Source organism: Ascidia mentula, chromosome 2 (assembly GCF_947561715.1).
Source record: "Ascidia mentula chromosome 2, kaAscMent1.1, whole genome shotgun sequence".
Classification (NCBI taxonomy): domain Eukaryota; kingdom Metazoa; phylum Chordata; class Ascidiacea; order Phlebobranchia; family Ascidiidae; genus Ascidia; species Ascidia mentula.
This window is the reverse complement of record NC_138567.1, coordinates 5915024-5927477: the sequence shown is the minus strand read 5'-3', so window position 1 is coordinate 5927477 and position 12454 is coordinate 5915024. Positions and strand designations below refer to the sequence as shown.

Genomic DNA, 12454 nt, shown 5'->3' with positions numbered 1-12454 from the left:
ACAACTGAGAAATTTTACTTTCGCATTTTACCAGCAATACAACCACGCGAATAAACAATGCACACAAGAAATAAAATGGAATAGGTACGGACAAAACCATGGGTTATCGATTAGCCTTTTGTGAAGGTGATTTTTTCACGGAGAATCACCATCTGTCGCAGAACCGCAGCCAGTCGCACTGCGATGTGAGGGAATGCGACAGGCGCTTAAACGCAAGATATTGGTCAAGTGTATATTTTACATAAATTTGCAAATTTCCGGGCCTATATTGCGATTCATTAAAATCACAAATGAGAAATTGTAGTGGATGTAAATGAACCGAAGCTTATAATGGCTCGAGAGATATACAAAGACTGTGCGTAAAAAAGAAACGCCTTGCTTCAAAGGAGTTTCGTTTGCTTGTTGCTTATGGACGTTGCACGCCACTGTTTGCTGCAGCGGTTTGACGTCGAGGCATGCGCTCATTGGCGGCTTCAAATTTTCGCAGAGGCGTGATTCCATTTGCTGCTTCGGTTTGGCGACGTGACGGCATTTCCCCATTAGTCTTGGCCGGGACGCAATGCAGATACTCCGCCACATCACGTGATGATCCACTCGATTCTGGAGTTTCCGCGTCTTTGTCATCAGTGACATTTTGGTACTTTTGAGCACCTGAACAGACAAGGCCTGCTGGTAATAATTGTTTCATGCATCGGCGTGACAAGTCAGAAAACGTGTCATGCTATTGCATGACAAGGACTTAGGATCACTCTCCCGCGCAGGTTTTTACTTTGATTTAAGGTATATTGTATCAAAATCATTATAGGTCCAAAACTGGGACGGCAGCCAAACTGGACAAAGCGGCGTGAACTCGGAACACATATCATTTGCTGTAAGTCCCCTGACATGTGGATAGTAAATGTCTTTGCGAAATATTTTGTAATGCTGCCACTTCTTTACGCATTGCTACACACTTTACATTCATACATTTTTGCAGTGCCTGTGAAAACTTGCCATGCTGCAAAATTTTTTAAAATATTATTAGTAAAGTTAGATGTAAATCAACTCACCGGTTTCAGGCTTGGACAAAGTAGCGTAAGGATGAAGCACGTCAGGCGGCAGAGGATCCAAGTACTTGTGCTCGCCTCCGTCTAAATACATAACATAGCAAACTGGTACCCTCGGAAATCGAGTATTTTAACATTTCATTAAATTCCCACCTTCGGGTTCGGCGTATGTGTGAACGCTGGAAGTTCTCGAAATCGGCATTGGGTGCGACACTACTCGAATCGCAGCATGATCTGCAAAGTGGCGTTGATGAAGGGATATTAAAGCTGAACGCGGCATGTTTTAAAGCATTACATAATCACATCAGGAAAAAATCGTAATTCTGTAGCAAGTTTTTAGCGGGTTCTTTCAACGACCATTAAAGGCAAAGTACCCGATTCCATTTTCTGAGCGATTTAAACAAAAACATGTTGTTGGCAAAAAAAAAACATCCTTAATCCCCTGTACATTAACGCATTCCTTGCAACTTATAAATATGACAGCCTACCACTTCTTTTGAACGGTCGCCTCGTCCGTTGCTTTTTGATAGTTCCGTAGTTTCTGCGCAGGCAATGCAATAACATGCGTTTATAGCGTTAAAGTAAACATGCAACAGACATGGCACACCTACCTAAAGCGGATATATATCAGCACACCGGCTGCCTCCAATAGAAGCAAAAGAACAGCAGTTCCCAACGATGCTGCAGCAAATAAAGCACTGTTGCATGCTTGTACTTCAACGGCTTTGTCTTCAGTTGAAGCTTGAATAAATTAATATAAAGTTTTAGTCAATAAAAGATGCCACGAAGCAACGAATTTCATGTAAATATGTAAAAAAGTCCATGATTTTGTTGTTTTTATGCTGACATTAATAGGAATGCACAAAATTAAATTTCAAGGATGTTGTGAGTCAGTTATAATAGTGGCGTGAGATGACAACACTATTAGGCGTCCAGTCACCACGCATTTTTCTACAAACCCTTTTTTCTCGAGTTTGTGACGTGAAACTTCCGGGTTGGTAAAGGTTCAACCAAGGTGCAGTACCCAGGCGTGGATTGACTTCATTTTAGTGACCCTGACTACCCCAGGATGAGTACACTCGTACTTTAAATTCAGTAGCATGGCCTCATGCTTTTGGCAATCAATATTACCTCGGTGTGTCACTGGATTGTCGCATGGAATAAAAATGAAGGTAACTGAGAAGGAGACTTGGGAACTTGACCTCGAGCCGATTGCGGTACGAATTTCCAACTGCGGAGGCCAAAGTTTACTTTCTCTGGACGGCTCTCGGCACATTTTCTTGTTCCTTGAACTTGCGGGACAACTAGTTTTTCCGTGGCTGGGTTTTTTCACGAACGAGAAACACGGGGCATTGTTCGACAGTGTAGTATTGGGTCCGATAAATGTTGTGTCTGCAATATACACAGTTAGTTTAATATCTTTAAATTCAGACCCCAACTAGTCCAAGGTTATTCTTGAGCAATTGAAACAACGAACATGTGAAAAACGGCTGAATAACAAACTCGTATAGTTTAAAAAGATTTTACGGTATTTGTTCGCGTATTTTTATAGTTTCCTCACCATTTAACCTACGACTTATTACAATCTTTATATTTGTCACAAATTTGATGCTTACTATAAAAGTAATTAAAATCGGTAAAGATCCTCGGTATCCTATCAGGATGATATTAAAGAGGGGCCTTTTACGCTCTTTTGCTTTCCCATGACGTCACATTCAACCAAGTATCAAACTACTTTCCGGACATTTAGTCAAGTATTTGTTGCTACTCATACACCACAAACACTGCTGCATAAGTAACCACTCACCATCTGGGAGAAATACAGTCGTTCGAGGTTGAACGTTGTGTTTTACTCTCACAAAAGCATACATGATCCAGTTATGGCTGCTGTTAGGTGGGTGGACTCTCCAAAGACACGTTTCATTCACCCCGGGTTGAGAGGCGTAACTTTCTTGAAAGATGTTGGAATGAAAGTCCACCACCCCGCAACGACTTTCTCCAGAGTTAATGATGCCTGAAATGTATAATACTCTTATGACTCTGACGGTGCGGACAAAATAATAAACAGTATTTTAGCCAGAATAAACATTGTGATCTGTAAACTCGAGTTTGACTTTACAAACTCTTTTTTTTAACATTTCTTCGTCATCAACAAAATTTCTCATAAAAAGCACCATAAAACAAGTTAAATTTTAAAATAGTACTTTAAACTTATGCTTACCAAGAAAAACGCAAAGTAATAAAAGATGCTGCATCATATAGCGCTTCTATACCAACGTTGCTTGCACTGCTAGGTAAACGAAAAACAAATGCAAGTTGGCAAATATTTTACGGAACAAGAAAAGCGAAGAAAAAAATAATTTCCGATGGCTCGCCACCCACCTTTCTTGGTAAACCGCAAATAGTAAACATCGTGTCGTTCCTCCATGGTGCGTTCTGAGAAAAGAGGAAAATCTTTAAACGTACAACCACGGTTTGTTTCTTCAGTGCTGAATCTTTTCGGGCTTATGTTTTTTAACTTAGTGCGTACTGAAATGAAGTGCACCAAAATAATGTACACAGAAGGAATGTTAACGTGAAAAAAAGAAATAAATACCTGGTTTTTGTAAATGCAAAGCCTAATCCATATGCCTACTTTATTATTTATGATGTAAAATAGTTTCATTAAATGGGAGATGATGTTGGTCATAAATTTTGAGACCTCTTATTTACATAACTGGCACCTTTTATCGCATGTGACGTGTAGAGCTGGTGTTGAGCCATTACTCATCTCAGGCTTTTCTTACTATTATAACACGCTGTCTATACATTAGTAAACTGCCAATATCGTCGCTCGTAGAAGTAATTTTATTGGATACTCTTCACTTGAAGGAATGTTACATCTGATTGCTGTGATTTTTGTAGGTAAGGGTGGACATTTGAGAATGAGTATTATTTCAAGAAACTTATTTTACGATCTACATTTTAAATAATGGAAATACTGTTGACGTTTTCGCAACGAAATTTAAAGATAAACTAAATTTGCCTCGAAAACGAAAAGAAAAAATGCTTTACGCAGAAAAGATAATTTCGGCGATCGGTTTGATGACTTTTATTAAGTGTGGTAAGAGTTATGCAGCTTCGTATTTGCAGTTCAATCTTTACAACTGGCAAAAGCTCGTACCACGTGTTCCACCAAACTGGTCAATGACACCTTTGGTTACGTTTATCCAACTGCCGATAGAGAAACATTGGAAAACAATCAAAACAGCGGAAATTGTGAATGGATTTTCAAGCCTCCGGTCGAAATTACAGACGCTGTGTTCGCTGTAAAAGTTGTTCGTCATCGCCGGAATTCTGATGTTCGTCATGATTACTATAAAAGAAGTATTACCATGCCCGATGGTAAATGACATGCATTTTAAAACTTTGTGATAGCTTTACTTTGAAACAAAACGAACAGACCAAACTAGAGTATTGCCAATAAATTTCATACTCTTGGTTATATTACTTCTTCACAGCATTGGCGTAGCCCGGTAAGGGTCATCTCAAATACATTAGTTAAAGATTTGTTAGTTCGGGTTTATCGATATGTCCGATTTATGCCCGAAATTTTACTAAAAAGTATTAAGTATGTCTAGTCGTTCTGGTTCGAGGGGCGTTAACGCAAACCAAAATATTTTTCTCCATTCACCCTACAAATTATTTTTCCCCCACCAATAGCCCAGGTTGACTCCGCCTCTTTTTCTCTGACTGTTTGTTATATTCAAGTCATTTACAAAAAGACCTATGTGTTAAGGAGTTGAGTTTAAACATTTTACCGATTTCGTTTATAGGCACGAAGCTTTTCACAAAAGATGGTGATTACAAACCCAGCAACATGTGGTGTGGACAATACGTTCGTGCTCTAGGAAAGGACCAATGCCAAACCGACATCGCCAAATCCAAGCTGTGCAACACAGCTCATCTGGCAAAGGCGATGACCTGGCCGCCAAAAATATCCACATATATGGAAAGACAGACTACCGGGATTGTGTACACATGGATACAATGCTTGCCATCCAAACATGACGACGGAAATAAGCATTCTATATTTGGTATGAAACTTGATTTGATAATGACGCTTTAAGTATCTTCAAAATCTAACGTGGATAAACAAAAGTACATACGTGTGATTCGTTTTTTTAATGGGAAATTTTTCCATATTTTTCGTATTATTCTTACAGGATTTGTAGGCGTTAATGATTTGATTTACGGAACTGGTGCTGTGATAGGAATTGGGGTGGGAATGTTGGCTACCCTTGTAATTTTTCAGGTGTTGGCATATTTTATATACAAAAGGTTAGTTTGGGACAAATCTGAAAGACAAACAATTTCTTCCTATTATTTTCTTCATAGATGTAAGAAACGTCGCGGTAGCCACCACATCTACGAGAGCGCCTCATTTCGAAGTAAATGGAAAACACTTTCTGCGAATGTAACAATTTTGTTCTATTTTTATTTTTTTGCAGTCAGACAGAATGTTGAAGAAGAACGCACCCCGGAGGGCGCTGAATATGAATATGCAGAAAATGGTATAAGTAAAGAACTGCATAAGGGCAAAAAAATAGCTAAAAATGTTGCTTCTTCACTGTTGCTATAGTCCAATGGGCTAAGATGCAGTAAAGTAATATTGCAACTATAGATAAATCAGTTTTGTTTCGCAAACTAATTTACTACGCACATGAACAATAAACTTGAAACATAAAGTGGTATGGGCACCGATAAAACTAAAAGGGTTATCAAGTCAGGCGCAACTGAGATGAATTTGGGTATATACATATATATATATATATATACACCAATCAAATAATCAAATCCACTTTTTTTCTAGTAGCAACTATTTTGCCGAACCCGACACGTACGGAATCATTTCCACCTCCTCCTTTACATCTTAGTGAGTCCAGGTTTATAATAAAACTCTAAGCAAACACGCAACTTGTATTTTGTTTCCAGTGCTTTCAACGAGCTCGATGTATCAACCTTCCTCTTCATATCAACTTCCAAACGACAAACTGTAAACAATTTCAGAAATATTAAGCGCTGTCCTTGCTGATGTGCCTTTGTCATGAATAAAAATTTGTCAAAAAATATTTTTTGTCAGTTTTCGCTAAATATAAACCAACTATCTCACAAGACCAATGAGTCATAACATACTATAAACTAAGGAAATCTCTTTTCGCCCGTTCGTGAGGTGGTTAAAGTATCTACCTGGCATTATAGCCATCTACGACCTGAATATTTAATTGACAAAGAAACGCAAAGCTTGAACATGTATTGCAACGCGGAATATACCATTGAGCTAAAGCTGACTGTTGTCAAACCTTAACACATCATTCCTCTTGCGATCAATCGCATTTAGAGGTCGTAACATAAGATTTCTTAACTCAATATCTTATATTTTTCGCATAAAAATAAAAAATGATGACGATTCGATTATTTGAGATGTTGCTTGTTTTACATCCAGACCATTAACTTTTCTTATTGCATAAAGGCCACACGTATTTAGTCAATAATATTTTTTCGTAATCGTGCTATCGCCTCATAATCATGTGAACCAGTAGCTCTGGGGTGAATTTTGATTTTACTTTATGCAAAACTAGCTACATGTACTATACTACTAGAAAGTCATAAAACGAACAGAACGTCCAAACATATAAAAATGTATTATTTTTATGTTTATTTTCCCATCACGTGCAGCTTCCGCTCATCCAGTTGCGTGTACATATTTTTTTTTCTGTGAGTTGTTGTGTTGTGTTTGTTTGTCACTTGTGTTTGCTTCTGCATCACTCCACTTATTGTAAACGTACGCGAGTTGTTTGAGGAAAAGCCTGGTAGTATCCGGGGACTCAAGAAGAATCTACTACTGTAATGATTTTTTTCTTGTGGCATCGTAATGATCGTACGTTTCCTTGTAAATCTTTTTTAGATCACAACCTAATTTTAAATTTGTTGTTTTTGCACCCAAAACCAATGGTTAATTGTGGACAAGATAGTTTGTCTGTTGTTTAGCCAGCCCCTGTCTTTGACTGAGAAATGAAAATATCCCTTGGGGTAAGATATATATGTTTTATTACCATTGTAAACTGTTTATGATAGGTCATATAATTTTTTTCTTGCTTACATCTTACATGAAACATTGTGTGTTTTTTCAAATGTTAGGATTCCCAGGAGCAACCACTAATGGGGAGAAAAGCATCTTCAGCTCCAAGTCTGATTGGCTACAAGTCCACAGCCTACTCAAATAGCGGACCACTAAATAAATTTTGTATCATCATTCGATGGCGAACTGGGACCTGTTTACTGGCCTCTCTTCTACTAATAGTTTGCATGGTGAAACTGTACCTTGCATCTATCACACAAGAACCACGAATAGACAATCTTGATTCTCATTATTTCCACCAAACTGTTGCTGATGATAAGATTAAAACAATGCAGAAGCAATTTTATGGAATAATGGTCGATGCTGGTAGCACTGGATCAAGAGTTCATGTTTATGAGTTTAAACATAAAGATGGTTCAGCTGCCCCAGAGCTGGTTGATGAACTATTTGAACAGGTGAGCCACGTTTTGCAGTTTTCTGTGTTTTGCATATATAAGAGTCTGATCAAATATGTTGGTATTAAAGATAAAACCAGGCCTATCATCATATGCCGACAATCCAAAAAAAGGAGCAGAAAGCATTAAATCATTGCTTGATATTGCCAAGAGAAGAGTTCCACAAGCCCAGTAAGTATATACTGTTGAGAATGTAATGTAAACATTTATTCTGTGTTTGGGTACAGATAGAACTCTTAAATATTAAATCTTCCCACAGTCTTATGGGCAACACCTGATATCCGATTTTTTACAAATTATAAGAGAAAACCTAAGACTTTTTCTCTTATATAGCTTGTTTAGGTACATGTATATATATACTAACCACATATATACTTTGTTTTGTTTGTAGTTTATTTTTATCTAAATTAATATTTTCATCCTATTAGATGGAGCAGCACACCGCTGTCATTAAAAGCCACTGCTGGCTTAAGGTTGCTCCCAACCGAACAGGCAGAAGCTATATTGGAAGAAGTTAAACAACTCTTCAATCGTTATCCGTTTGTTCTTGCAAAGCATCCAGTGTCTGTCATGGATGGGTCTGATGAAGGAATTTATGGATGGATAAGCGTGAACTTTTTGCTGAATAGATTGGGTGGAGGAGTCGAAAATCAGTTCACTGTAGGATGTATAGACCTTGGAGGTATAATATATATTATGTGTAAATGTATCTTTAAAATGTTAAGTAGCAAATTTTGTTGTGAAGGCAAATTCAGGCTGTGGTACTAGGGCAGAACATGATGGTGATTCCCCTTGGGAATTTACCTTTATCTGAATAGCAGTTATGATTTTATAGTTTTTTATAAAGTCATTTCATAGCTGTTGCCATTTTATTCTTATGCTCATTGTCCATGCGCTTGGGAGGTTTTTGTGCTAAATAATTTGACTTTAAATCATTTTTGGCGCTCAGTACAGTTAAACTGCTGCACTACTGTATTTCAAATATTCTCTGACAAGTCAATGAAATAATTATTTGGGAAAATTTGTATATCTATATATTTGCAGGTGGCTCCATGCAAATCACTTTTGCACCACACGAAATGGAAACAGTTCGTAAAACTCCATCGCGTTTTTTCAGCAATGTTACTGTGTTTAAATCTAAGATGAGCCTCTACACTCACAGCTATTTGGGCTTCGGCCTAATGTCTGCCAGGGAGGCTAGCATGGGTGGTCCAGATCCACAGAACATGGTGTCTGCAAAAACAGCCTGCATGCCTGAAAACTACAGAGGAGAATGGGAAAATGGGCCGACAAAGTAAGTTGCGCAAAGCTCACAGGATAACATTTTTTGCATCACTTTCAGAACAATTGTCTTAAAAAATATTAAGACCATTTGTAAACAAGCTAGTGCTCCTATGATGATTTTGTTATGCAAGAAACATATGTCAGTTGCAATTGTGATTGTTTAATGTCCCTGTTTTCCCAGCTGATTGATACATGTTTATGCAGCATTACTGCATACAACACTCTGAGATGCAGATAACAGATGTGTTACGCATTATTGCACATTATTCAAGAGTTATAGATTTAAATAGTGGGAAGGGACCAGTCTTATTGTTTGTTTGTTATTGATGCAGATATTCTATTGAGGGAGCTACTGGCATCGACAATACGAGGTATGAACTCTGCAGAGCTGTTACGGACAAAGCGGTGTCTGGCAAAATTCACCATCCGGGAGAAATTAAACATCAAACGTTTTACGTATTTTCCTACTTCTTTGACCGGGCAGTCCAAGCGGAACTCATACACCCTGAAAATGGCGGCGAAATGACCGTCCAGGATTTCGTAAATGCTGCGAAAAAGGCTTGCTCTGATCAGAGTTTCGACACAAATAACCCGTTCTTTTGCATGGACCTGTCCATTCTTTCGTCCTTTCTTGAGGTCGGTTTTCAATTCGAAAGCGACACTCGACTTATTTCGCGTAAGACGATCAACGGTAAGGAGACGAGCTGGACACTGGGCGCAACGTTTCATCTCAACGAGGAAGAACGTTAAATGTGAAACCTCCTCGTCAACCCTAACGGTTGTCATAATAATGACAGGCGCAATTTTTTGTTCCTTACATGAAGAAGTAATTTGGAAAATTATAACAAACGGTACGTTTAGCTATGGTTTATTTTTGCTATATTGGCTAATTCCGAATATTCGTAAAGTTGATTTTTGTGGCATTTTTAGTACCATTTGTCATACACAAAAGACATTTTTACAAACTGTTAACGGGGCAAGCTATATCTTGGCGTTGTCAGCTGCACACGTACGGTATATTTATAGCCTGTAAAATGTTTCACACAACAGTAGGCCTTGCCTCCGGGCGATTTTATGCATTCTACACATCCACGCTTGTATGTAGGTAACCACACGTTTAGCCAAGGGATGTATTTTAGAGATATTTTATACGTGGACGTGGTGCCAAATGTTTTTATGCCGAGTAGTAGTGATGCATTTGATGTTTTTCATTTTAAAACTTCATTTTACTTATGTTTGTTGTTCATTGTTGTGCAACTACGTAGAGTTTCCAATTCTTTAAACGCCAACGTCAAACCTTAGCCTTTTAGACGGTAACAAACACCTCATTCGTTCCAATTTTGCTTTGTTTTTTGGTAAAGAGAGCTCCTGGGCAGTGGACTTATGGTCATAAAGAAATTATTTTGGAAGCAAACCCTGTTTACATATTTTCCGGCGGGGCGTAGTATCGCACGAAAACTTTAAGACGTTAAACGCAGGTTGTTTAAAAAACATCGAAAAAAACTATGCAAAAACTATTTGTTTCGTAACAAACACGATTTTTAACAACAATTTAGCTACAAGCAACAACAACTTATATTTCTTCCCATTCATTTCTTCACCTGGGTGCAACTTGTCGTGTACCGACATTTGACAATAACGGAACATCTTTCAGTTCAGTCAATCCCATTATAAACCCTGCATTACAAATTGAATCGTTGTGTGTTTTGTGGGAGTAGTTCAGTAAAATGCTTTCATAAGTGTAAAAGGTTTTTTTGCTACGTTTTATGATGCTTTGTGTCTTATTTATTCAAGTGACTTTTTACGATTCCGCAAGGCTTTGTCGTATGTATTGCTGTATTGCATGCTGGTATATTCCTTAAATACAAGGTCGCTGAAATTGTGCGAACATTTACACAGAAACTTTTTAACGTTTCGATGTGCTGCCGCTAGGTAGCGATAAAGATTTAAATCTGTGTAATTGGCAGCACGTCCCGGTGTGGTCAAAAAAAATTTCTAGAACCTTCGTCTTGTTTTGTGTGGCCCAGAGGGTAAAATTGCGTGGTCCACCAATGCTTAAGCACGGCTACATTGATGGTTTGGATTTTAAAGATAGATTAAACTTGACAACCCTTTTGTTGCAAAAAGGGGACAAATTTACAGGAAAAAACTTGTTTTTTAATATTTCCGCATTGCATGGTGTTGGAATTATTTGCACCGTATGAAGTGACAGGATCTTGCGAAAGCTCGTCATTTAGACAAAAAAAAAAAAACTACTTAGGCATTGTTTGGTCCAGTGTGTTGTCCGTTCCGTTTTTGATATGACCGAAAGTAACCGCTGTGTCTGACCGTGAGTAACCTCATTTCCGGAAAGTTTTTTTTTTATTTTTGGATTTGGGAGAATACAACAACGCCAAAATAGAAAAAAAACTTTCTTTGGCAAACACGCAGTAAGTCATGAGTAATTTACTCCAGCTGATAGGACAACAGACAAAATCTTGCCCAGTCCCTATGAACAGTTTAATACAATATTTCCTATTTTAAGTTTTGGGCGACTTTTAAAGTTGCCTTGGAGCATGCTCATAAGTCGTGACAGAAGTGAGTCATTTCGTTTTCTGTTTGACACCGCTTTTAGTAATTATGAGTGCTGCCTATTCCGAGGTCAAAGTCCAAGGATTTTATTTTGTGAAGTTTACTTCCGAATATTTAACTCCAAAATTTAATTAATTGAATCCATAATGTCAAAAAAATGTTGTGCGCTTCCGTAGTTTTCGAAAAAAATTTTCGAAGACTTAGTTGAAATATCAAATATTGCACGTTTTTGGCACAAATGATGATCATGCATTTTCTTACGCGTGTTTGTAAAACCTGAGCGTTCAGACCTTTTTCGCTGTCATGTCAGGCGCGAAGAATGCCAGTTGTCGTTTGTCGACGGCACTATTGGTCAAACAGCAGTCGTGCAAGTTTATGCTGAGCGTTTGCTGAGAGATGGTTTTAACGTGAAACAATGAAACAATCTTCTGACGAAATGTGGCGTGAATGTTATGTAAGACGACAGCATAAAACAATGGAGGTCAGCATTGGTATTAAGCTGACCTATGCCTGCCTTTGAAGTGCAGGCATCTGCGTACGTTTTTATCAAGGTGTACCATACATGCAATGCGTTCTTGCAGGACGCTCATAGAATCTTCATGGCATATGTTGCGACATATTGGCATTTCCCTTTGTCATTCCCGATTGCTGTGAAATCGCACAGAGCAAGGGCTTACCGACGGGCGCGATGTATATTGATTGCTCTTGTGCAGTTGAGAGCAGACGGAATTCGAGGTGTAGCCTTCAATGGGAGAGGGAAAGTCGGCTTGCTGTGTCGAAACAGTGCCAATTGTGTTTCATTCCTCAAGCAAAACAGCTGGGAGAATAACCTCTTGCAAACAGCAAGAATGAATGTACTCGGTCATGAACCGGAATAAACCAGAAAGCGGGTAAAAGACTTGCTTTGAGACAAGGAAATTGTATGAGTTTTTTGCTGTTATTATCACATAATGACAGCCATTTTAGGTCATAAGAGA

At 38.3% G+C, this 12454-nt stretch overlaps 2 protein-coding genes across 2 annotated transcripts; one reads left to right on the top strand and one right to left on the bottom strand.

The window, feature by feature from the left end:
* Positions 1-49: 49 nt before the first annotated feature.
* On the bottom strand, positions 50-3347 carry LOC145889693 (uncharacterized). Its single transcript, XM_082980696.1, has 8 exons — positions 3268-3347; positions 2854-3060; positions 2178-2438; positions 1658-1787; positions 1535-1587; positions 1200-1280; positions 1050-1130; positions 50-651 (listed from the first exon to the last, which is right to left on the bottom strand). The coding sequence occupies exons 1-8, from the start codon at positions 3302-3304 to the stop codon at positions 407-409; spliced, it is 1095 nt and encodes a 364-aa protein (XP_082836822.1). The 5' UTR covers positions 3305-3347; the 3' UTR covers positions 50-406.
* Positions 3348-6900: 3553 nt separating this feature from the next.
* LOC145888404 (ectonucleoside triphosphate diphosphohydrolase 5-like) lies at positions 6901-10794 on the top strand. The gene is made up of 6 exons (XM_082979142.1): positions 6901-7118; positions 7227-7622; positions 7693-7793; positions 8051-8304; positions 8667-8916; positions 9239-10794. The coding sequence occupies exons 1-6, from the start codon at positions 7101-7103 to the stop codon at positions 9654-9656; spliced, it is 1437 nt and encodes a 478-aa protein (XP_082835268.1). The 5' UTR covers positions 6901-7100; the 3' UTR covers positions 9657-10794.
* Positions 10795-12454: the final 1660 nt, after the last annotated feature.

Bases quoted from the DNA above. Each gene is read 5' to 3' on its own strand.
- LOC145889693 (XM_082980696.1), bottom strand. From the start codon at position 3,304: ATGATGCAGCATCTTTTATTACTTTGCGTTTTTCTTG. The intron at 2,439-2,853 runs GTGAGTGGTTAC...TGTATATTGCAG, and splicing joins GACTGTATTTCTCCCAGATG to ACACAACATTTATCGGACCC. The intron at 1,281-1,534 runs GTAGGCTGTCAT...GCCACTTTGCAG, and splicing joins GCGACCGTTCAAAAGAAGTG to ATCATGCTGCGATTCGAGTA.
- LOC145888404 (XM_082979142.1), top strand. The intron at 7,623-7,692 runs GTGAGCCACGTT...TTGGTATTAAAG, and splicing joins TTGATGAACTATTTGAACAG to ATAAAACCAGGCCTATCATC. The intron at 7,794-8,050 runs GTAAGTATATAC...TCATCCTATTAG, and splicing joins AGAAGAGTTCCACAAGCCCA to ATGGAGCAGCACACCGCTGT.